At 37.5% G+C, this 25,746-nt stretch overlaps 1 protein-coding gene across 1 annotated transcript in view; it reads left to right on the top strand.

Moving 5' to 3' along the window:
- Positions 1 to 5,847: 5,847 nt before the first annotated feature.
- The window catches only part of vstm2l (V-set and transmembrane domain containing 2 like), a 32,606-nt gene continuing 12,707 nt past the window's right edge, over positions 5,848 to 25,746 (top strand). The window contains exon 1 of the mRNA XM_007253298.4: positions 5,848 to 6,313. Within this exon, the coding sequence (XP_007253360.2) occupies positions 6,196 to 6,313 (118 nt within the window). The 5' untranslated portion in view covers positions 5,848 to 6,195. The remainder of the gene's footprint in view (positions 6,314 to 25,746) is intronic.

Raw genomic sequence — 25,746 nt, 5'->3', positions numbered from 1 at the left:
AGTGTTCCAATACTTTTGTCCATATGGTGCATTTTTCTTTTAAAAATTCAGGTAACAAGAGTGAGAAAGACACAGGGAGACTGAAACCGCTCGGCCACATCAGCCACTTTTCTGAGGCTTTCTCAGGCTGAGAGGGTCGGGGTGACTCGACAGCGGCGGCTATCAAACAGGTAGGCTGAAATTGGGCTGGAAATGAGGGCTCCTTCAATACGCCACAATCACTGACCCACAAAACACCAGCAGGAATTCCTATCACCATATTTCATTTCCTGCTCTGCTCCGGTGGGTGACAGGTGCAGAGAGAGAGAGAAAGAGAGAGGAGGTGGGCTAACCTCTATGTGTGTAATTGACAGTGCAGTGGAGTTGCTGGAGTGGAAAGATAGGGTTTCTTTCCGTGTTCAACTTCAGTTTTGATTGATATCCTGCATCAGAATAGCATTTTCCTATCTTGCAGCATTATCATACAGACAGTGTTTATATAGAGATTTACTGCTTTTGAGTTTTCCTCTTTGTATTTAATGTATTCTGTGGTTTAAACAAGAGCTGCAGAGAAATGAAACATTTTAGTTGAAACGGAAACCAAGAAAAATGTTACTTTTTTCAGGAAGACCTTATACTGAATACCGAACAAACTTCAACACTGAAAAAAGCAATTACAACACAAAACAGCTTACAAATATGTATCGAAAACTGAACAATTTTAATATCCCAAGCAGACAAAGGGGTAACAGTTAGTATAACCAGGTATTATGCAAATAATAAACCACATAGGGTATCCGTCATTAAGAAGAAATAACAGAACGTTGTGTTTTCACAAAGCTGTTCACTCATCATTTTACAGTAAACCTGGCCCACTGGACATGCCTGTGTGACCTCAATAAAGACCAGCAATTTAAGAGAAGCATGTGTGCATATATTTATGTGGGTGACTACTGACTTGTGCTGTTCATTAATACAATACACAAATATTTGGTCTTCAAACATGTCTAGGCTGATCAACTTGATCACATTACATATGTCCTAATATTAGACATTAGAGGAAACACTGCAACATGATGATGATGATTATGATGATGTTTCACATTCAATAGTTTGCTATGAATAAAAATTACACATATGTCAAACACATTGACTCTGAAATTTCTAGTATACTTATTTCTGGTGAGGATCACAGCAGATCCAGAACCAGCTCTGAATCAATGGTGGCAAGGGATATAAGGAATTCACCATGGGCAGCGCACCAGTCCAGTTCATCACAGTGTACCACATGCTTCAATTCCCTCACACATAGAGTGCAATTTAACATAGCCAATTTACTAACCATGTGTGCGTTTGGGAGGTGGGACAAAACAAGAGTAGCCAGAATAAACGCACATGGACAGGTGGAAAAACGCCTGTCCTTACTCCATTAATTCTTTCTGGTTTTGTAAAAAATTGGGATGAATTTTTTTTTTCTCAAGCAAAATGTCAAAAAACCTCTGGTTAACATTAAGTCTTGAGCTGTGGTGTTTTACATTAGATGTGATAGATACAAAACTTTAAATACAAAATAGAATATAATTATTAATCAAGCAGGTACTCTTATTACAGAACGGATGAACACTTTTAACACACCACCACCATGCCATTTTCACTGCAGTGCTGAGAATGATCCACCTACCAACTAATACCTGCTCTGTGATGATCCTGTATGGTTCTGACCACTGAATAATCATTGTAAAAACAAGGAGGTGGTCATAATATTCTGAATGAACTGTGTATTCTCATGCAGCCACTGAATATTTTGAAAGCTAGGTTTAATGGTTGTGAAATGAAAGAGCTTCTAGTGTCAGAATTAGAAATGCACTCTCTTATTGGCTGATGTTCAGTCACCCATGCAAGCGGCATTTAACCGACATGATTTACATTCTGAGCAGCACCTCCAGCCGTAGCAAAATCATGAAAATTAAACCACAACATGTATTAAATCCTCATGTGATGTGAATGTGGAGAAGGATTGAGGCTTGTTAACACTGCCTGCATGTATTCGAGAGTGGACTGTGCAGAAAAACAAGGATCACAACATTAAGGCATTCACTTCACATGCTGCCGCTCGTAGGTCATTTGGGTTCCTCTCGCTCTGAGAGCTTCATTTAATATTCATGAACTTCTCTGAAAAAACATGAAGCTTTCATGATTTTCAAGGAAAAGTGGGAGAACTACTGTGATGCCCCCTCATAAGTCGAGCAGTAGAGATCAATGGAGAAATACAGAGAGAGAGAGCGAGAGAGAGAGAGAGAGAGAGAGAGAGAGAGAGAGAGAGAGAGGGTATGGCGTCAATATCATAAACGTTCTCTGAACAAAGTTATAAAGCTTCAGTAAGCTATGAACTACAAGCCTGTTTTTATATACTGAAAAGAGTGGGTAATATAACTTACTGTGCTTCTTCAGCTAGATCACCAGGCCTTTTCTGTAAACCACAAAAAATCACTCTAGCCAACCCAGCCTGTTCAGAATAGACTGCTTCACTGGGCAGAACAAGTAATACATTAAATATACAGTATGTGAATCTCATCTAACAAGATTTTAATATAATATATTCCTTTTAAATAAGTGTAAGTGTATTGATATAATACTGTATAAATACACCAGGGAATTGATGCAGAATGCTTTGTTTTATGCCCTCCTGCCTTACTAACAGCATCGATACAATCAAGTAAAGATTATTCATCATTTAAGAATAATTCCTGGCCAGCCACCTCAGCAGATCTGTAAATGGTATGTCCAGATTTAAAGCATTGTTTATTTACAATACACTGCTCTCGTGCTCATACTCAGCAGCTACTGTCAAAAGACAAAACACAGTTGAAGCTGAGCATTTGGACACATAGTTTGGGACTGGGTTTTTGGATGATGGTGATTAGTGATGAGTGGGCTGTCAATTATGTTGTCAGTTTATCCAGGAAGTCTCACAGTAAAAACACAAGTGCTCATTGCTATCTTAATTCCTGCCAAGAGTCTATTTTTGCACTTTCAGCCTACATCATTTGAATAGCAAAGGTGCTTGCGAATACATCCACATAGATGTAAGTGAGGTGTGTTCAGGTATTTTTTAGGTGTATTGCTATCTTATCTCAACGAAAAAACACTGGTGTGTCAACAGTCAGACGTTCATCGCTATCTTGGCAGTGAATTTTTAACACAAGCGCATGCCCAACGTGCATACACTCCACTTTTAACACATAAATGGACATGCAGCAGTGCTTAAACCCATAGTGCAAACAGCCCGTGCAAACTTTTACATCAACAATAAACAGAATACAAAATAAAATAACATTATTCTACATTAACTCAAAATATATTTTATTGTCATATTACTTTTGTTAGTGTTTGCTAATTCAAGAGACACATTTGCCACTCCTCCCATGCCTACTTCACCTTGGGTATAAACAAGCTTTTTTTTTTGCTGAGAGGAGGTTGATGCACCATTAAAATAGCACTCTGCCAAAGTGAGAGCGCACCTGGCTTTTAAAGAGAATGAAGAATGACACGCCGATCGGTTTCTTTCATGCTATGCCCAAAACACACCCATGATTAATTAAGAGAATAAGTACATGCCTTATGCACGTTTCAAGCCATGCAAGGTGTACTTTCACTGCCCTAAATCAAGCTGCAATGCATGCGATTGACAGCTCACCTACCTAAGCGATTAAAAGTGATTTTCCCATTTCCTATGCTATGAGAAACTAATGTGGCTGTCCATGCTCTGCCTGCAAATGTATTCTTTTAACTTTTAACCATTAGTTTTGCCAGGATTTAACACAAATAGTAAACTTCACAGGTAACCATAATTTAGAAATAGTAACAAGTGTTTTCACAAAGCTGTTCACTCCTCACTTTACAATAAATCTGGCCCACTGGACATGTCTGTGTGACCTTGGTGAGCACTCCCAATTTAAGAATAGTATGTGTACATATATTAATGATCAGAGGAAAGAAAAAATTGTGAATTTGGTTACTCCTTTAAACAAGCCCTTCATTAAACAAGAGCAAAACATTACACTAAAACTGTTAAAGATACTCAGAGACCAGGACTGGGGACTACTGTCCCAGAGGCAAACTGGTGTGACTTTCCTGACCTGCTTTTGTGTTGTTAGGAGGAGAGCTATCCTCTGCCGCAGTGCAGCTTCCATGTGAGCGACCACTCTACAAGGTCCTAAAGTGGGGTAGCAGTGGTGTTATCATACCCAGGTAATACACCCAGTGTTTTTTTTCTAGTCTCCCACTGAAACCTGAGGATGTAATAGCAATCAAAAGACATACAAAAGCGGTACAGTAACTGTCTACAGGACACAGCAGTGCCATCAAGGCCTGTAGGCAGTTATCACTCTGACGCTTGTGTCTGTCAAGTGGCATTAGCAGCCTCCTGATGCTGGAAAACCTGGCTTGCGCTCTTACTGGTGAGAGCACTATGTGTGCCATTAATTAAAAATAAAGAGAGCTTGTATTGTCAGTGACCCCGTGTTTCTTGTGTTAAGAGGGTTATAATCACTAGGGATAAAGAGATAAAAAGTGGTTTGTCACATGTGGGTTAGAAATTCCTCCAGCGACACCTCAACATCCAGCCCACAGTCACACAGCTGCTTTACACCACAAAGAGTGTGAATTAATAATTTCACACTGATTAAAACTTAATTAAGAAGTCGTTGCTTTGTGACTCTGATATCAGTCTGCTCTTGCTCTCTCTCTCTATCTCTCTCTCTCTCTCTCTCTCTCTCTCTGTAACACACTAGCCTAGATTAAAACGAACAAAATTAGTCCCCATAAAGGCCTGGTCGTCTTTCCATGTCACTAATACAATTCATTTAACTGAACATTCAAGACTGTGATAATTTTCAGATTGTTAATTGCATTTGTTCCACGTCACAATGGAAATCTCCTGAGCACGCGCACACAGAGAGAGAGATACAGAGAAAGAGAGAGAGAGAAACAGAGTGAGAGAGAGATGGAGAGAGAGACGGACAAAGAGAAGAGAAACAGACTATGAAAAAGATAGACAGAGACAGATCAGAGAGATGGAGAGAGAGAAACAGAGTGAGAAAAAGGAGACAAAGATCAGAGAGAGAGAAAAAAAAGAGACAGAGAGAGAGAGAGATGGAGAGAGAAGAAAGAGAGACAGAGAGAAGAGGGGCAGGAAAAAGAGAGAAACAGAGAGAAAAAGAGAGAGATGAACAAAAAGAGAGACAGGGTGAAAGAGAAAGAGAGAGAGACAGAGTGAGAGAGAAAGAGAGAGAGAGATATACAGAGAGATGGAGAGAGAAGAAAGAAAGACGGACAGAGATAGACAAAGCGGTAGAGAGAGAAACTAAGAGAGAGAGAAAGAGAGATGAAGAGAGAAGAAAGAAAGACGGACAGAGGTAGACAAAGAGGTGGAGAGAGAGACAGAGAGAGAGACGAAAGAGAGACCAAAACAGATAGCCAGAGAGATCGTGAGAGAGGTACAGAGAGAGAAAGGGAGATACAGAGAGAGTAGAAAGAAAGACGGACAGAGAAAGACAAAGAGATAGAGAGACAGAGAGAGAGAATAAAAAGAGACCAAAATAGATAACCAGAGAGGTAGAGAGAGATAAGGAGAGAGGTATATAGAGAGAGTCTATTTGATGAATTATCCAGGGTTAGATTTTTTTCCAGGTGAAATTTAAGCCCGAGCCTCGGTGCGCTTTAAATGTTTAATGAATTAATTACCTCTTGGTATCACTCCGCCTAATTGATTATACAGCAGAGCCCTGCCTCCTTACTCCTCCTCCTCCTCCTGCTCACTCCTCCTCCTCGCGCTTTTCTCCCTCCGCCACAGTCGCGCCGCTCGCTAATTCGTGCGCGCCGGAGCGAGGCGGAGGAGGGAGGAAACGGAGAAAGTGTGTGTGTGAGAGAGAGAGAGAGTGTGTGTGTGTGTGTGTGTGTGTGTGTGTTTCGGTAAGTGAGGCGGCGGAGGAAATTCAGCGACACTTCCACTGTTTTCTTTTCTCCTCCCTGAAGCGCTAACGCTGACTCCCACTCCCTCTCCGCGGAGGACAGCAGGGCAGTAGCGCACCTGGACGGAATATTATATTATATATAAATATATATATATATATATATATATATTTTAGCAGTAGGTAGGTCGCCTCATGTGTCTGAACTAGACTAACTCTTGCTGAAGAGCGTCAGAAAGCAGAAATGGGGCCGTTTGGAGCGCTGCTGTGGATTTCACATTATGTGGGACTTTTCCTTCAACTAAGCGCCGCTTCTCAGGCGAGTGGAGACGCCGAGGTGGACAACCACTTATCAGGCAACGGTAAGCTGGGCTTCCCGCTGGATTCGCTGGATTTCCTTCACTAAAAACGGCTGAAATTAGAGAATTAGGGTCGCCTTGCCCCGGTATGAAGGAACACACTTGATGTGAAGGGGCGGGTCTGATGAATGAACGCTGCTGCTGCTCACTGTAGGCTTATCGATCAATTTCAACTTTTTGGCGTATCAGATAATAAGCCCTTCAGGCTGGACTTATTTGGCCTACTTTGCGTAAATCGCTCGTTGTTTAGTTATAACCCTAGGCCTGTCACGATAACAATTTTTTTTGTGTGGACCGTATATCGTCCCAGATTATTTAGCAATGATATTAATGATATTATTTTCATTTTAGTACTTAAAACATTAGGGACCACTGATATAATCATAACAAAATAGCTTAACAAAGCAATTATACCCCTTTAAAGACAACTAAATTTGGTATGGTTCATTATACAGCTCTGGGGAAAAAAAATTAAGAGTCTACTTAAGTTTCTAAATCAGTTTCTCTGATTTTGCTATTTATAGGTATAATCTTGAGTAAAATGGACACTGTTATTTTATTCTATAAAATATGGACAATATTTTTCCCAAATTCCAAATAAAAAATTGTCATTTATTTGCAGAAAATAAGAAATGGCTGGAATGTATGCAGAGCTTTCAGATCTCAAATAATGCGAAGAAAACAAGTTCATATTCAAAAAGTTTGAAGAGATCAGATATCAATATTTGGTGGAATAACCCTGGTTTTTAATAATAATTTTCATGTATCTTGGCATGTTCTCCTCCACCAGTCTTACACACTGCTTTTGGATAACTTTAGGCCGCTCCTGGTGCAAAAATTCAAGAAGTTCAGCTTAGTTTGATGGTTTGATTAAATTGTCACTTTTTTCCAGAGCTGTAGATGCCTCGTAGATGCTTAACTAACGTTTAAACTGAACTATGCATTTAATAGGCAAAAGGTGAAAGTAAATAATTCTATATTCAATGTAACCATACACCCAAAGCTAAAGCAACAGCTATTCTTGTCATGTAAGGGTTGGTTAGGAATAAGTGTAGGGTAAGGTTCTTTACAAAATAATTTACATTGAAATAAGAGTTCAACATTGTTTGGGAAATAATTTATTCTATATATGTGTGAACAAACATACAAATAACACTATATATGATATCACCATTATCAAAAAATATTCAGGTGATGTTTATTTATTGTACGATAAGTTGATTATGTAATTATATGTAACTATCTGTATACACTGCCTAAGCAAACAGGTAAGGTCCTCTTATTGGATAATTACTGCATTGGTGATTATGTTTCATCCAGTTTACACCTAAATGATGCAGTTAGTAACTTTTTTGTTAAACAAGCATGTGGAAAGATACAATCCATTGGTTGTAGAAAATATGTCTCTGTTTTAGAAGGTTCAAATTATTGGCATGCATAAAGCAGAGAAAATATTTAAGGAGTTTGCCGAAGATACTCAAATCGGTTTAAGAACTGTCCAACACATTATTACGTGGTCAGAAAAAAATACTCAATGATCGTGATCGATGATCATTTAAGTGTTTGGTGAAATCAAATCATAGAAAAACAACACTACCATACAAAACAACAACCATACAAGCATGTGGGGGCAGATCTAAGATTGTTGCAGTTGCTCAGGTGTAGGTTCTGCGACGTTATGTGCCCAAAAAGTGAGGTCAGCTGGCTAGCTGAATTCACAGAATATAGACCAGGTTATTCCATTAGTGGATTTTTTTCTTCCCTAATGGCACGGGCATATTTCAAGAAGACAATGCCAGAATTCATGGGGCTGGAATTGTTAAAGAGTGGTTCAGTGAGCATGAGATCATAATTTTCACACATAGATTGTTCCAGACCTAAAACATATTGAGAATCTTTAAGATGTGCTGGAGAAGCAACTCAGGGCAGAAATACATGTTGCGACAGTGCAGAAGGTTGTGGAAACTATAAAACAGCGAATGCAAGTTATAGTCGTATATTTACAATATTCTTAGTGACATAAAAAACACTGACAATTAATTTAAGAATAACTGATCATTAATTTAAGAATATACAACTGCAACTAAATAAATGTTTTTTTTTAGTATAACAGTTTCAGAAAATATTTTACAAACTCTAATCAGTGTCTAATAATGTAACAACAAAAGTGACAAGACATGTATGAATATTATGCAGCCTTAAACCCCCTAAAACAGAGAATTATCGATGACATAATATTGACATGAATGTCTCTCTCTTGCTGCTTAGCTCAACTTTAATCAAACTGACATTGAATGTTGGTTTAATGCTATGCTTGTAATGATTGGTGAATGTGTTAATACAAAATTAGTCAGAATAATACACTATTGATTCTATCAGATGGCATAATGCACTATTGCACATCATTATAAAATATCCACAACTGAATTAAAAGAATAAATGATTATCTATTTTTTTGCCATTCATATACAGCACTACCTACGGTGTCAATTGGATTCAGTGCACCTTTCTCTCATTGACACTGAGGCATAAATACTCTCACTGTTTGAGTTACAGTCCACCTACTTTTATCACTAAGTATAAATCTAATATCCCTGCATTAATAGTGGGCCTGTAAATTAATGTGGGATGATAAAGGTGCCAAAGCAAAAAATCTCAATCCTTGTCAAAGCCAGATGGAAGAAATTCAGATCAGTATCAAATGAGCATGTTTCTGCAGTGGTCTGAGCCCTACTGCCCATACCTTTAAAGTTATATAATACATGTATTATATTTTCTACCTGCAGTTTTCATTCATGCTCTGTCGCACAGCTGTGGTGTTATTAAAAAAATCCCAGTGGTGATAGTTTTATATTTGTTTAATTATGGGGCAGTTTCCCCAGACAGAGATAAAGGCTAGTCTTGGACTGCACAACATTTCCAATGAAGGTTTGTCTACTGAAAGTAATATATAGCCCTTGACTAAGCTTAATCCCTTTCTGTGAACTGCAGATATATGTTTTATTATGGTACCTTCTCATCTCTAGCGTTTTTGCCCAAAAATAGTGATTAAATAAAGATAGCTAAATAAAGAAAGCTAACTGTCAGATCTCTTCGGGAGCAAAGTATCTTTCAGGAAGGATAAAGCTTTAATTCACACAACTGTTGCTTCCTGAGCTCCGTGTATCTTAAGTCTTTTAGATTACCAAAAATCTGCAATGTACCATACATTTGGATTAACCAAGAATTCAACTGCTATGTGTTTGTGGTCTCAATACAACAGCAAAATTCCTTAAAAATAATTTTCTCATGAATATTCAAACACTCTCTGTTTATATCAGTTGTTTTTTTGAACCATATTCCCTGCAGGTCTAAACTCCAGACCCATCTAGACACATTTAGCAACATCACAGTGAGAAAATATCAACACAAGTGCTGTCATGCTGAGGTTCTGGGGCTTCTTTGTAATCATTATTATATTTTATCAGAAGCATTTTATTAAGCTGTCTTTTGAAGATGTGATGATCCGTGGAGATCTGAAGCTCTGAAGTCTTTTGTAGCCGCTATAGATTTCCATTTGATAAGCACAGAACACCGTTCTGTAAATTAGCTGGCAACTGATTAACTCGTGAGTTGTCAAAGCCTGTTAGTACATCCAGCTGTCCCTTTGGGAGGTCATTAAGCACTGTCTAAACTGTACCGCTGTCGCAAACAGCTCTATTATCATTATTTATTATTAGGTGCATTGAATTTTCAGTTTTTCTGAGTTTACAGCAGATGATGTGCTAGTATGAATAGTTCTTGGCTTTATGTGCAGCTCTAGATATTTAGAGATTTCAGTGCCAAACAGAGTTCTTCTGAAAAATGCCAAAGAGCAAAGCGACCTTCGTTTATAAAAGTGTGGCAAAAAGTGTGGAATCATTACTTCCTGTGGAGGATTTTTAAAGGTTAAAAGGCTTGTTCACGCTCCACACCCCCAACATGAGCCATCCACAAAAAAGCTCTTAATGGACACAAAGGTGATTCTTTTATGGCAAAGCTCCAAATAACCCATTTTAGTACCTTTTATTGTTGCAGTTTTCCTGTAAATGAAGCAAAGATTGTACAGTAAGAGGCACTCAGTTGTAGCACAGACTCAAAGAACATTAGCCCTAAAAGCTCCCACAAAGGACTGTAGCTCTACCTCCAGCTTTACAACAACAAGGGGGCTTAAACTGTTACATATAGTAACAACCCTAACAACCCACATTCAGTTCTATTCCAGGATTTAGTTGAAAAAAAATATATATTGTTTAGCACAAGCTTTAATAAAAAGTAAAGAGAAAACAGGAACATGTGAACAGCCTTAAAAAAGAAGAACTCGTTATAAAACATTTTTAGAATGCTTTCTTGTGTTTATTTTATAGACATGCTGTGATTGCATACAGAGCCATAGTTTGATGTTTGATAAAGCTTTATTCCCCTAAATGACAAAGAATTTATAGAAGATGGTCACACATGCAAGAGGTTATTTTTAGGAGATTCTAGGCTACTCAAATACATCTTAAAGTGTAACTAAACCCCTGAGACATTTTTACATTAATAGCTAAAATGTTGCTCTGTAACAATAACATATACCAGCTCTGCTTAAAATGCTAAAAATGAAATGCAAATATTATTATGATCTTTGACCATATTTTGATCAAAGGGTTATTTATGATACATCATGTCGCTCTCATTTGTTTAGGTGTCCTTAACTTTGTAGGTGTATCTTTGTTGGAGGCATTTCTCTCCCTCTCTCTCTATATATATATTTCTTTCTTTTTCAGGTCACGAGGGCCTGGTTTGATAAATTGGTTTAGCAGCAGTGTGATGTCTGTGCTCATGTAGAACAGACTGTAGTGTGTCTCCGACTCTGGAGGGTCATCCTTCCAGGTGCTCTAAGGTGTAGTCTGTTTCTGCAAGGCTCCTTAGCCAAGATAGGAGCAAAAGAGCCTTCAGCTGGACATGACCTCCAGCATGCTTCCTGTCCTTTACTTTCTCAGCATGGAAATCTTACTCCAGCAGTGTTGGGTCCTTTACCTTTAGCTGCAGATATCAGAACACGAAAGACAACAGCATCATTCCAACCACCCTGCTAGAGATCCAACATTACAGTTTTCTGTCAGCAGCATATAAAGATTTGTTGTCATTTTTTTTTCTCTTCACCCTTTTCTTGATACAATGTCAGGATGTGAGGTCTTTTGATCCGACCAAAAGAGGTAGCTTTGGTCCAGATTAGCTGAACCATGGTCCAGTTTGGACTTTCGAACGAATTAGGAATTGATTCGAAATTCCAGTTAGGAACAACAGGAATTTCAAACAGGCTATTGTCAGACAGCAGAAAAAATAACAGGTTTTGTGCTAAAATTAAACTCTTCTTCATGTGCACTTGTGTAACACGGGAGTACGGGCAAATAGGCTTATGCTAATGACTCTTCTATGATAGATGAATTAATTTAACAATGTATAAACTGACATGAAAGGATATCCAGTGGTGATCTGTTGCTCTCATTCCACTGAATGATGCCTATGTACACAAACTGAGTCTGATTTGGTACAATACCTGGAAAGGCATTTCGCCAAAAGTAAAGTATAGAGAGATGAAGCCCACCCAAAACGTAGCAGAGTTCTGACTTTCAGATTTGAAAATGCACCAAAACAAAAGCAGTGCCTCGAATACCCATTCTTGGTTACTATTTTTTAATGGTTCTTCAAAAGGCATACATTTTTACACTGATTTTTGTTCGGCTATATCCATTTAAATAGGACTAATAATTATTTACTTGTAATGATTCATGTATTGTGTTTACAATATTATGCAGTGTGCAGAATGTGGGCATAATTTTCATAAAACAGATGCAGAAAACGAGACAAAAAAATGAAAAATCTGAACAGAATGTGGGAGGTTTCTTCATATTATACAAATATAAATGTCATGAATATGAATAATATGTAGGAGGGCCCTATATATAAATAATATGACTAATATGTGGAAGAGTCCTGCATATTATTTGATGCAAAAAAAAAACAAATTTTGGAATTGAGTCATAAAACAGATCAAAACAAAATCACCCACCACAGATCAGCTGCTCATCATCCATCTTACTCTTCACTACAGATTACATCCAAGCTTACATGAACTCAAAGTGCTTCCATTAGTGGCGCTACTATGCTCCTGAATATATAAAACCTATGTGAATGTATAAAGACTTTTTAAAATTAATTTAAAAGCAATTTGACCAGTGGTAGGATGGTCCCCCCTTAAATTTGAGTCTTGGTCCTCCCAAGGTTTCTTCCTCCTCCTGCAGCTCTGAGGGAGATTTTCCTTGCCTCCGCGCTCACTGGGGGTTCTGTATTCTGTATTTTCTATGTTTAATGTTTTGCCTGATTCTTTGTCCTGTGATCATGTTTCTGTAAAACTGCTTTGTGACAACACCAAGAGTAAAAAGCCCTATACAAATAAATTTGATTTGATTTGAAAATAAAATCTAAATCAGAATCATGATCATGCTTATCAAAATAACAATGGAATACTGTAATGGTACAATACCACTGCATTTTCCTTATAAGTCTTATATATGACAGTTTTTATGATTAATTTCCCATATTTAACAGAAAGAAATCACAACGGAAAGTTCTTTTCACAACAACGTTTCACAGAGCTGCTTTACAGAGATCTGCTCCAAGCCTTTTTTGTGTCCAGGAAAACTCTTTCAGATCAGGAGAAAAAAAAACTTTGGAGGACTGAGAAGAACCTGTACTAATGAAACGCTTATAATCAATAAATACTGTAGCCTATTGATTTTAGTAAGAGTGGCACTGCGGAATTAGAGCTGGAAATAGTCCTGGTTATCATCCCTCCCTGTTTAGTGGCCATAAGGGGAAGGTGGTACTTAGACAATAGCGATGGTGCATCAGTGGCCCTGGCTAATTACTGTAATGGCTGCAGAATGGAGAGAAGCTGTGCATATTAAGGACCAGTGAAGCCACAGGAGAGACAGTTTTTTGTTTCTCTTGCTCTTTGTTTCTCTAATTAGGATGTGCATCCCTGACTGACTGTGCTCCTCCTGCAGAGAGAGAGAGAGAGAGAGAGAGAGAGAGAATGAGAGAGCAAAGGGAACGTTGATTTGTTTATTGTGTTGAGGCTCATGACAGCTCTGCTGTGGTTGTAAGTAATTAATTATCATCTAAATGTAGTCACTGATAGAGAAAAGGAAGTCAGGCAAATGTGCTGTGAAGGAAAGGAAACGATGGACAGCTGATGTGGAGGATCTGTTATGTTAATATTTAGGGGTGTTACTCATTTTTCAGCAGAGTTGTGAGAGTTGTGAGACCATATGCACTTTGAATACAGTCCATTTTAATGCTGACATTGTTTCAAATGAATGGTTTCCAGTTTTCTATTAAAACTTACATCCGACATTGTCCCTTTTTTATTTTATGCATGAAAAATAGGAGCCTCTTTAACCAGTAAGAATTAAAGGGGCGATAATTAAGAATGAACGAACATGTCTATGACCTCTAGCTGTTAAGAGGCAGGTCCGGTATTGGTAAGAACCTGGCGATATAATACATATCTATATACAGGTGTTACTATTCAATATAGTATGGTTATATATAGCATATGTTTTAATCTAATTTTAGGGAAACCCTTATAGTATAAAAATCTATCATATTAAAGAAAAGTTTGCCCATAATTTGTGTAATTTTTAACACCCAGTTTTCTGTTTAAGATTCAGTTGTTCTCATATTTCTTTTTAATTTATTTTCTTTCTTGGCTTTCACTGTTGTATACGAATGTAAAAATGAATCATATAGTAATGCAATCCACAATGCTGTAACATGTCAAAAAAAAACTGCTGCTACATATTGATATGTGATTCAAAACAAAGAAAAAAATATTTTTTAGAAATGCTCTCTACACACTCTACAGATTATTTTCTCAAACTCCTGTGTTTAAGGGGCATGATGGTGTTAGCATTGTTATTGTGTCCTGATATGTAGTGCTGCCCACTATGGAATTCCGCTTTTGGTAAACACTTTACTTAAATCATAAGTTAAACTGCTTCTCAGACATTTTAAGTGTATTTGCTGTCCGGTAGTTATATATGAGTTAAAAGCTCCAGTGAGTTTATCAGTCACAACCTGTGTTAGATTTAGCATTGTTAGATGCAGAGGACCAGTGATACATATATTTCACTATACTTAGTTCAACCAAAGCACTACTAGGCAGTGGCTGTGGTTTTCAACAAAGTTTTGTAACAATGTGTGCTGTTACTATTGGAAAAACAATGATTTATTTACTTTAATTTAGATTTTAAATTAGTTTTAAAAGGAAGAGAAACTCAAATAATGCACCAATTAAACAGACCTTTGCTGCTTTGTTACTTATGTCTTTGAGATTGCATTCTAGAGGCCCTATATTTTGCTTCTTTTTTATACATTTAGAGAGAATAGGCAGGGCTAAACAATCGTAAGCTGAAAATGCTCATGCAGGTAAGAGTTCAGAACAGGTGTTACGGAGCAAATGCTTGGAGTGTTTTAGAACTTTAACAGTGCTTATGTTAATTATATTTTATTTTTATTTAAAACACTGTGGAAAATTGAGCTCTTTATAATACTTTCTGCTATAATACTTTTACTTTGGGCATTAAATGTATTTTTCTTCCAAAGCAATATCTTGTTTACCAGTATACTTTTTTGCAAAGCATTGTACTTATATTTGTACTATAAATACATTGTGACTCAGTGTAAACATTACAATACATACAGTGTTGTGAACTTTGTATATCATTTCATCAGTTCTTTTAAAAGCCTTGAATTCTTATTAACTTTTCCCTTTTAAACTGATGCAGCGAAAACCTTTAGTTGATACATCGTGACTATCAAAAGCGCTTTAGCTTCCCTATCGTTTCATTATAAACTCACTTTCACAGCTTTCATAATGTCCCCCGTGTGAAAGAGAGTCTTGAAATACACACACACAGGCACACTGAAACACTCTCTCTTTCACTCTCCCACACACACTCATTCTACCTGTCCCTGGGGTTATAAGAGATTCGTGAAGTGCAGGCTACGGGGTCGCTGTGCCTGAGATGTGGTCTTATTTCATTAGTCTCTCTGCAGCCTTCAATTCAGCCTGATTTCACATGCTACCTGTGCTTATTTCCCAAAGGAGAGGCCATATACAAACACATACATATATATATATACACACATATACACACACACACATGCAAAGCATAAAAGGTATAAAAGGCATACTGAACAAAAATTTATTTCATTTGAAATTACCTCTCAATATGTATTTGATTTATTACACATAATATAATGCATTACATTAACAAAAGCATTAAGTAGAAACTGAACTGAACAAAGCTTTGTTGATATAGGCCTAATAATTTAATGATTATTTTGTACTGATACATATTAGGTTTAAGTCCAGTCAATTACATTTTTTTCTAATATTTTTGCCTTCTGTTGTATTTTGGACACAGCATTTCTGTCATTATATTGCCTTATTTAGCATTGTCAGGGTTCTAGAGGGATGCAAAGGCGAACAAACATGCAAACAATATTTTTATTACAAAATAACGGAAAAACAAAGACAAACACAAAAAAAACAAACACAAGCAGATATTGATATAAAACAACAGAAACAAACTGACTAAACTGGACAGGACCAAACTGAAGGCAGTCGTAACCTGACATGGCAACATTAACAAGACCAGACAAAGAAACACTGAAACATTAAAAGTATATAAACACAGAGACAGACCTGGAACACCTGGGGAAGATAACCAGAGGGCTGGGTTACATATGAGACACAGGTGGGAAAACTAATGGCAAGGCGGGGCTAGGGCAGAGACAAGACAGATACAAAAAAGAGACATACAGGAAGGGACAAAATTGGACAAAAGCATGACAAGTATAGCTCGATTTCACTTTTAGTTTGTTAGTATTATTTCACCTTGTGTAGTATTGTTTAGCATTGTTTTGGCTTATTTAACCATATTTAGTATTGTTTAGCTGTAACTCACTTTTTATTTAGCATTATTTAACCTAATTTGTAAACTGAAGTGCTCAAAGTACCAGTTGCCTGGACACAGATTCAGTTATAGGCTATGAATATAAATGCAAGCATGAAAAACATTTTGTACATTGCCGACAACCGTCTCCAGCCAATCTAAACGGAATTAATCCTAATTAGCCATCTCAGTCTGTGACTTCTCCCGCTCATAACTGTCTGCGCTGCATGAGATGCTGTGATTCATTCTTTTATTGTCATGAGAATGCAAATGACACACCACCTGCAATGCTTGTTGCTTAGGTTGAGAGCGGGAGAGAGAGGAATGCTGGACTTGCAGAGGGCGGGCTGTGGATGGCTGTTCTCTGGAGAGCCGACTTGCACCTTTACTTATTTATTTGTTTGTTTGTCTATTTAATTATTTATATCCTCTCTTCTCTTGCTCTTTCATATTTAATGCGAAAGCTGGAAAGAGCAGGCAACCGGGGCATTGCATGCATTTGAGTGGGTTTTTTTTTTACACTGTCATGAAGCATGAAACCTGCGTACACACACTTACACACTCTAATGCCACAAAATAGAGAGCATAGAGAGCCTGTACACATACTGTGCACTCAGGTACTCAGTTGTGCATATATTTCAAGGAGTCAATTAAAGTGATACTCCAGAAAATGAACGAAAGCTGCCTGCTCTGCTTCTAATGCAGGATAGATCAAATAAAGAGGCCCGTGTTTGAAGCTCATACTGTGGCTGAACTTGTAAGATATTTTCATGAAAATATTGTTTGCTTGGAAGCCCTTTAAATGTTTCATATTGTATTCATATTCAAAGCTTTTTCAGCTGTACAGTATTGTATCCATGGAGATGTTTCAAATTGAGAGGCTCCACAGTAATGTGTAACTGGCAGTGTGCCGGTAATCTCCACAGTGGGGGGATATGCTAACTCAAGAGGGCTGTGCTTTGCACGGTTGATGCAGCGAGTGGCCAAGGTTACTGCATTGATTTGTGATGCTGCTGATTTGATTTAAGTGTCACACCTTTCCCGGCCATTCTGGAAGGATCTGTCAGGGTCTGACAAAAGCACAAAGCACCCTGGGATACTCCCTGTTTGTCAAGGAGCCATGTTTCATAAGCAGGATAGAGGAGGAGAGCTGAGACCTGAGCTGTAAAGCAATCCGACAAGCCTCAAATCGATACAGACAAACAAGGGGAGAGAGAGGCAGGAGGGAAAGAGAGTGAGAGTGAGAGAGAGGGAGGGAGATGTTTTTTTAGCTTACTGATAATGACTGTTCTGCACTCTGTGTGTGTGTGTGTGTGTGTGTTAAAGAGTGAGAGCGGATGACATCATTACCATCAAGAGTTGCATTTGGTTCAAGCAAAACCAACATAGCACGAACTATAACAGAATGAAGGGTAATGTAACATGTATGAGTGTAACATTTTCTTGGAATTGCAGTGGAAACATGTTAATTATAAATGTTCCAGATTTAGTAAGTGCACTTCACCAGAGTTTATACAGCTTTAGATTATATATTCAGAATCATCTCCTTGATATATACAGCACCATTTACCTCAACAACTGAAACCTGTAGCCTTTTAAAGAGAGTAGTGGTTATAGATTTGCGTCCCTCAGTCTCAGTTTGTACTATTATAAGGTATGCACTCTGATCCAGTGACTCAGAGTTGTGGTAGATCCAGGCATATTTAATGAAATAGGAGTCGGCTATTTTTATCCCATTACAGTCCTGAGTGTTTGTTTTAACCAGGTGTCTACAGTGCCATCAGGTGTCCTCAAGGGAGAGTTCTCAGAAGGTAATTAAGAGACAGTGTGTTAGACTAGACGGTGTGGAGCGTGAAGACAAAATATCTAAAACTGTATATAACTATCGCAAAAACACAATGACACGTTCAGGAGGCTAATGCCAAATCTCACACACTATAAAAATGAGGGATGCACAATGATATTCAAATTATATATCGTTATCGGCCGATAACGTATTTATTATTTTTTTGTAAGTTATATGTATACTGGTACTGCCATTGGCAGATATGCATATGTGTATCCATAATAAGATACCTAAATCATGGCACATTCACCTCACTACAAAACAGTTAACAGTTATATGAAAACACTACAAACACACACACACTGAGTTTACTACAGTGTTCTAAAGAAGCTGAGATCTGGATGGTCAATCAGACTGATAAGATATAATTAGATACAATTACAATATAATACAAATATAAAACAAAAAATCTAAATAAAAACTGCTGAACTAAATAAATATGTTCAAGTAAACTAACTGTTATAAGGGTTAAAATAAGAGTAAAGTTATATTATAAGCAACACATCTTATCTAGAGTGCAGCTGTCATAACAGAAGTGAATGCTTGTGTGTTCCAGCTATGTCTGTGTAGTTGATAAGATATAGACTAGAAAGTCGAGAAAGATTAATTAATAATATAAATAGTTACATGTACAGGATACAGTGATGGAAAAGTCCATGTTCTGTTGAGTTAGAATAGACAAAAATATGTAAAAAAACAAATATGTACTATGTTGTTTATGTATGTCCTTATCTAAGTACCTTAGTGATGACTGTCAGCCAATACTTATCCAATAAATAATACAGCTAACGACACAGCATGTTGTTAAATCACTCTAGTAAGCACAAGTACATTTACTTAATTGTTAGTGAACAGTTTTTGTAATATATTGTAAACTAATATATTTTGTTTAGCAGCTTTTTGTATGAATGTTTTAAATTTAAAGTGTGTTAAGTATATTCTAAATCACTCCGACTGACCTAAATGGTCATCCTGCACCCTTGAAACACTGCAGCCAAGTCTTTCTTGGTGTGTGTGTGTGTGTATGAGACTTCTCCCTCATTTCAAAATGAACCATTCAGTGCTGGTTTAAAACCAAAGATAGGAGTCTGATTCTCACACTGGTAGAATGGCCACACTGATTTTAAATTAACTCCTATGTACTCCTAGTACTATGGTGTCACTTGTTTGCCAGCTTTCACACTGATGGATGCATATCAGCTACTTTTTAAATGGCTTGAAACCATTCATTATGAATCATTTCAAAGTCTTTATGGAGAGAAGATAAACTCTTTTATTTATTTACAGATATCAAGTCTAATTTTATTACAAATGAGTAGATTTCAGAATTTCATTATGCTTTTATCACCCTTCTCTATAGAGGTTTTATTGTCTATTTGTCTCTTTGATGCATTGAGAGAGCTCTCTGGTGTATCGATGTGTAGTAATTCCACAGGCTTTTAATTTGATTTCATTGGTTGCTGTCATTTTGATACATTTGTCTAAGGCACCTCTGACTGAGAAAGATGGATTGCAGACTATAAAAAAGTGAAGTCTGAGGAGAAGAAAAAGAGAGGACAAAGAGAGTTATTTAAAGCTGTAATCAAGGACTAGTACCACTGGCAGCCTGTTTTTTGGCCCAGTAATAACAGAGGCTGACAGCTCCTAGTAAAGTGTACAATATGGATGTGTACCATGCTCTTGTCTGAAAACAGCAGAACTTGCCCTGAGAATATGGTTTGTGTTATTTTGAACATATCAGAGTTTTTTTTTGTAAAATGCTTGTAAGATATAATTCATACAAACACAAATACAAAATATAAGTCCAACACTGTGTAGATATGCATTGCAACTGGTGAATTCAGCTACTTGCTACTTAATATTTTGTTCCAGCCCTACTTCAGAGGAGTCCTTGCCCTCTTTTGGCAACACAAGGGGGACCCACGAAAAATAAGGCAGGTGGTTTTAATGTTATTTAATGATGATTAGTTTGCTTACTGCTGCTTATTTTTGTATAATCATTGTTTTTTCCATTGCCTATTTACCTAACCACCAACACCCCCCAAAGCTCCCTTTGGGATAGGCTCTCCTTTGATGTCTATAACACTGGTGCCAGTGTTTGGGTAGATGGTAACTGAAAGCTTCGCCTCTGCATTATAACTCACGTGCTGCAGTGAAATGGGCAGATAGAGATTTTGCGCTCTCTGGTTCTTTTTGTTTCAGTGTTTTTAGTGTTTGTGTGTGTGTGTGTGTTTGTGTGTGTGCATGCATCTTTCCACCTATATCCTAATGTACAGTGCAGCTGTTCTCCTTTTCAGACTGGAGCATTTCCTCTGCGGCTTATTAGAACTGGCATGTCATGATGCTCTGAGTTTGAAGTGCTTGTCATTTTGCATATGCGAATAAATCTGACTGCAAGCAGTGGCTTTGTCATGAATCATGCATGGGCCTTTGGAGGGGCTGTGGTTTGAGTTGTGAGGAAATTAATTCATGCTTGGGGGTGGAGAAAAGATACATCTGGATATGAACAGGCTTTGGCTGGAATGGGATATGACAGAATTCACGCCTGGCTCCCCCGTGATCCACAGAGAATAGTTTAGCCTACCCAACCAACTCCTGTGGGTAATGGTTAAGTCCCTTTAGGCTACAAACACCTGCCAGAGTTGACTGAGTGTGTGTGTGTGATTGTGTGTGTGTGTGTGTATCTGATCTGAATTTTAAGGAAATTTCTAAAAGGATTGCTGAACTTATTGTATAATTCTGATTGCTGACGTATTTGTTTTAAACAATACATAGTTGAAACCTTGTGAATATGGAGGACGATCTCTACAAGTATAATACATAAATGCTGTAATGTATATTGGCTTAAATGGCTAAAAATATTGTATGAAATTTTTAGCCATTCATATCTTAATGAAGAAAAAATTACAAAGACGAAGAACATGTAAATACCATAAAAATACTAACAATCTTATGCTATTCATGTTAAAAAAATAAATGTTAAAAATTTGAAATTTCTATATTAACTGATATACACTATTTTCCCTCACTACTGCTAATTTATTCATTATGTCATTATGACAGATTTACTGCTTGTCTTCTTCCATCATTGGTAGCTTTGAAAAGAGCCTCTTCATGGAAAGACTGGCTAGACACACATTTCTGCCTTCATATAAAAAAGACTGAAATGCCTAATGATAATGTCCAAAATGTGGTGATTTTGTATAAATGGCTAAAATGACTGAATGGCTTCATACAATATTTTTTTTGTATTTTGCAGTGGGCTATTGTGTACCATACTGACTATACTGTGTACTATTTTGAGCCATTTTTCTCTACAGCAGACGTTTTAGAGGGTGATAGCCTTCTGCAGACTGAATACTGATTGACTGCACATAAGGTTGTGGTGGAAAGTCCTATGCCTCTAGTTAAATGTCAGTTTAAAATATGACGGCAATACTGAAATGTTGAGAAAATGAGTGCAGCTTTTATGCATAGAATCAATGAATAATTTAAAGATTACTGTTTTGCACAAAAGCTTTATATGATCCCATTTATTTTTGATTCACTCAGGAGAGTCTCCTTGTGCCTGGCCAACTCTGAGAAAACACGATCAAGTTCTCATGTTCTCTGCTTTGAAGACCAGAAGAAGGCATGTTCACATATAGATCCCAAGTGGGCTAGAGCCTCTTTCTTTCCCCCTTCATGCAGCATACGAATCCTTTTAGTCAGGATGTAAAACTGACAAACCTTTCACAGTATGAATCAGTGTTTGTTAATGAAAAAAACAGCAGATTAGCAAATGAACCATGTTGCATATGAGCTTATTGCTGACATGTTTGGCCGTTGTTCAGAATAACCCAGAATCTTCCAGTGTGGCAGTGTCTTAAAGAGAATATTAGGGCATTGTTGGCAGGATTTCTAGTGCTGTGGATTTCCACAGTTAGTCAGTGCTGCACTGACACAAAAAGCTCAAGTGGGAACAACTTGGACTCCAAGAGGACCCACTAATTTTATTCCCAAATCAAGACTGAGCTAAGCATTATTTAAAACATATATTTGGAAAACACTGGAAAACTAATTTATTTTGCTTAATTTTCAGCATTGCATAAATGAAATATCCTAAATATATTATTGTCTGGCTTTTTAAAGAAATTACAAAACTGGAATTGTATTGCCTCCACTTTTTTTGTGTCGTGAAGTTGCATATAAAAACCCGCAAAGGACTTTTAATTTTACATGAGGGATGTTGACACAGCTGGAGGGTTTTAGCCATAGGTGCTAACAGGGAGAACAGCTAGGCTCAACTAGGCTGGAGCCCTGTAGCTATGATGCTGGGTAACTATTTTTCTGAGCTGGATTACTCACTTTATGAGTTTATGACAGGACAGGTTTCTGTGTGAGCTCAATCTTCTCACAGTCCCTATGGCTATAGAGATCCCTCTTGTCTGTTGGTAGCTTTAGACTCACTTTTACATTTTTGGCTTCATTTTCTGTAAAGTGCCTAGAGAAAACACTGCAGTATGTAACCTAAAATAAATGAGTGTTTGTTCTGTATAACATAATTAGTCTTTTCATTAAAATGTTCCCTGAAAGTGCTTTTTTGCTATTTTCAGTCAAATATTTTCAATGACCTAATATCTTTGGTTGGCAAATATTTTTCATATACATTACTTCTAAGAAATTTTTAACAGGGCATTATTGTCAGACCTGCACTTTTATTGATATCCTAGAATTATTGCTTGAGAATGTCAGATTGGTGCCAACACAACAAATAAAAGACAATAGCTGATGTAAAAAGTATAAAAAGCTGCTAAAATGTGCAGTGCACATTTAGTTTTCTTTTTCTTTTTTTTTTTTGAGTCAAATGAAGTCTTCACGCCAGGCTAGCTTTGCGTATTTGTGGCCTACATTAGGGTGTTTGTGCCTTCTGGGGTACTTCAGAGTTGATAGTCATATTGTTTCTCCTGAGAACAAGCCTGTTTGATTAGTGGTAATAGACGTTACAGAATGTTTTTAAATGTTATGCGATTACACACCCACTTTATCCTTTCCATCCATTACTTAGATGCCGCAGGCCTTCCAAAATGAGATTTACATGAAGTAGTGGATTCATTTTCTTTTATGCTTGGTAGTAAAAGATGATCTGATTTTCAAGGCATAAAGTCAAAGAAGAAACATCTTTAATATTTAAAGCTAAAGTACTTTTTTATTTCCAGTTTTATAATAACAATAAATAAAAAGGTTTCGAAGTAAATTCTGGGTATCTTGCGTGTTGCTAGGTGATAACCCCTTGCTTTTTGTTTGGAAAGTGTTTCCTCCATGAGATTCTTGGGACATCTGCATGCACTTTCGAATATCGAATATTTTTAATAATGTTAGAATCATGGACTTTGAGAATCATGGCAAAACATGACAGGTAGTTCATTGTGGATTGATTGAGTTTTGTCAAAGTCATTCTGTCAAAGTCATTCAAAGGCAGTGTGATGTTTGCTTTCAGAATTTGCAGGTAGCTCATTGAATTAATTCTTCCTTCATCCACTGTAAGGCAAAAGTTCTAAAGCATGATCAGTACAACCTCATGCTAAAGGTATTTTAAGCTGGTGCTGCTGTACTTTTATCGTGTTTAACTGTGGTCTGCAATACTTGCTGCTTTGTTTGGATAGTGGTGTTTGTTAGCTGACTCATCTGTGTTGCTGTGCTAATAGCTACTTATTGTATTGGCTAATCCTGGTGTTAAAAGTCTTTGTTGTCTTTTCTATCGCCAACATTTTTGAATATTGTGAACGATATTATACCTTGAAATATTGTGCCATATCATCCACCCCTAATTATCACATCAGGGTACTTGTATTTTTAAATATCTCAGTTAGGGTTGTACAATATGTATGCAATATGTATGCAATACAAAAAAAAACATTTTTATTTTGTTGCAGTGGTGTATTCTTGAAAATATTTTTTTTAGTCAGTGTTTTGTCATATCGCCAAGAGTATCGTTATCGCGAAAATACCATGAAATATCGTGATATTATTTTAGGGGCATAATGCTCACCCCTAATCAACAGTCAGCCTTGCACTGAGATGCTGCAATTATTAATCACCAAATATGATGGGATTTGGTTGCAGATACCAGTACATATATATCTTTAGGATTATGCCTTTTCCATGTCAACATTTTTAGCATGGGTGCCTAAAGCTTTGTAAGCAATTTAATTGTGTCTTCTACAGGAGTGAAATTACAGGTTTACTTGTTTTCATTTGTTTTTCTTTTATACACACACTCACATGAGCATGTAGAACCTGTACAAGTAACTCATTAGTGTTTATTGTAAAGCATGGGTGTTTAATTATCTCTAATATTGTTTACAATCCATTTGTTTGCTGTAGAGCTCAATTTGAAAGTGTTGCCTTTCTAGACCTGCAAAAAAGAAATCTCATTATTTTTGCCACTGTTCTTCCGTAATCGCTGTGGAGATAATGATGGCTCCAGGCTTGAGGCATTTGTAATTAGACAAAGTGCCTCCTCCAACACAAAGACGCTGATGTGTAGATACACTTTAGTATTAATTTTCCAGTCAGTGTCCCTGTGTTTCAGTTTGACATCATAGCGGAAATCATTTTAGTCTGTGTAGCTTTTCAATTACATTGAATTGAACCGACAGCGAGCAGCAAAATGTTTTCACCTCAGACCTCAGCGTCATTTCTTGACCTGGGTTATCAGAGGACAGGTGTAAAGACTGCCACAGCAATCTGTGGAAGTTCTGCTCCACTTCCAGTCACTGAAGATAAAATGCCAGCAGTGCAGCTCTGACCCAGCATCCTCATGCTGTGGAAGGAGCGTGTTTGTAGTCAGGAGGCATTTCTGTCTGAATGTCACTGCTTCTGCAGTTACTACTGACTCATATAAAATCAATAGCGAGAGAAGCAGAGAGTTGCTGAGCATATCAATCTCATAAATAAGAGATCATATGAGTGACTGCTCAACGAGGCGTGGGCAGCACACAATAAGCCATGACCTTGGGCCTTGCCTCAGGTCACAGGGAGGAACATGCTGAGAGTGAGTTTAATACTGCATCACAGTGCTGGTTAGACCGAAAGATCAGGAACATGGGAAAATGTATTTGAACACGCAATTACCAACTACCAGCAGTAATCAATCATGATCACTACACAATGTTTAGAGTGGTCTTGGCTTGTGTATCCTTTTACACCTGGTTTGAGTTCATATGTTTGGAGGAATCAGCTCAGCAGTGTTGAAGCGGGTTAGCCACAATGCTAACCGTCGGTCTTGGATGTGTTGAAGCTGAGATGCTAACAGATACAACAGCCTGGCTCAGACATTTTAGTAGGTAATAATGATCCTAGGAGTAGGTCTCTGCAGGGTTGGAGCCATAATGCTAACAGACACAGCAGCCTGGCTCAGAAAGTTAGGAGCAGTTTAGCCACTTTGCTAACAGCTGGCCTTGAAGCCACAGTGTAACAACAATCTGTGCCTCAGGAGGGTTGGTGTGGGTTAGCCAAAGGTCTCTACAAGGTTGGAACCACAGTGCTAACAGATACAGCAGCCTAGCTCAGAAGGTTTG

This window comes from Astyanax mexicanus, chromosome 5, assembly GCF_023375975.1.
Source record: "Astyanax mexicanus isolate ESR-SI-001 chromosome 5, AstMex3_surface, whole genome shotgun sequence".
NCBI classification, from domain to species: domain Eukaryota; kingdom Metazoa; phylum Chordata; class Actinopteri; order Characiformes; family Acestrorhamphidae; genus Astyanax; species Astyanax mexicanus.
Note: the sequence above shows the minus strand (reverse complement) of the source record. Positions and strands in the feature narration are given on the sequence as shown.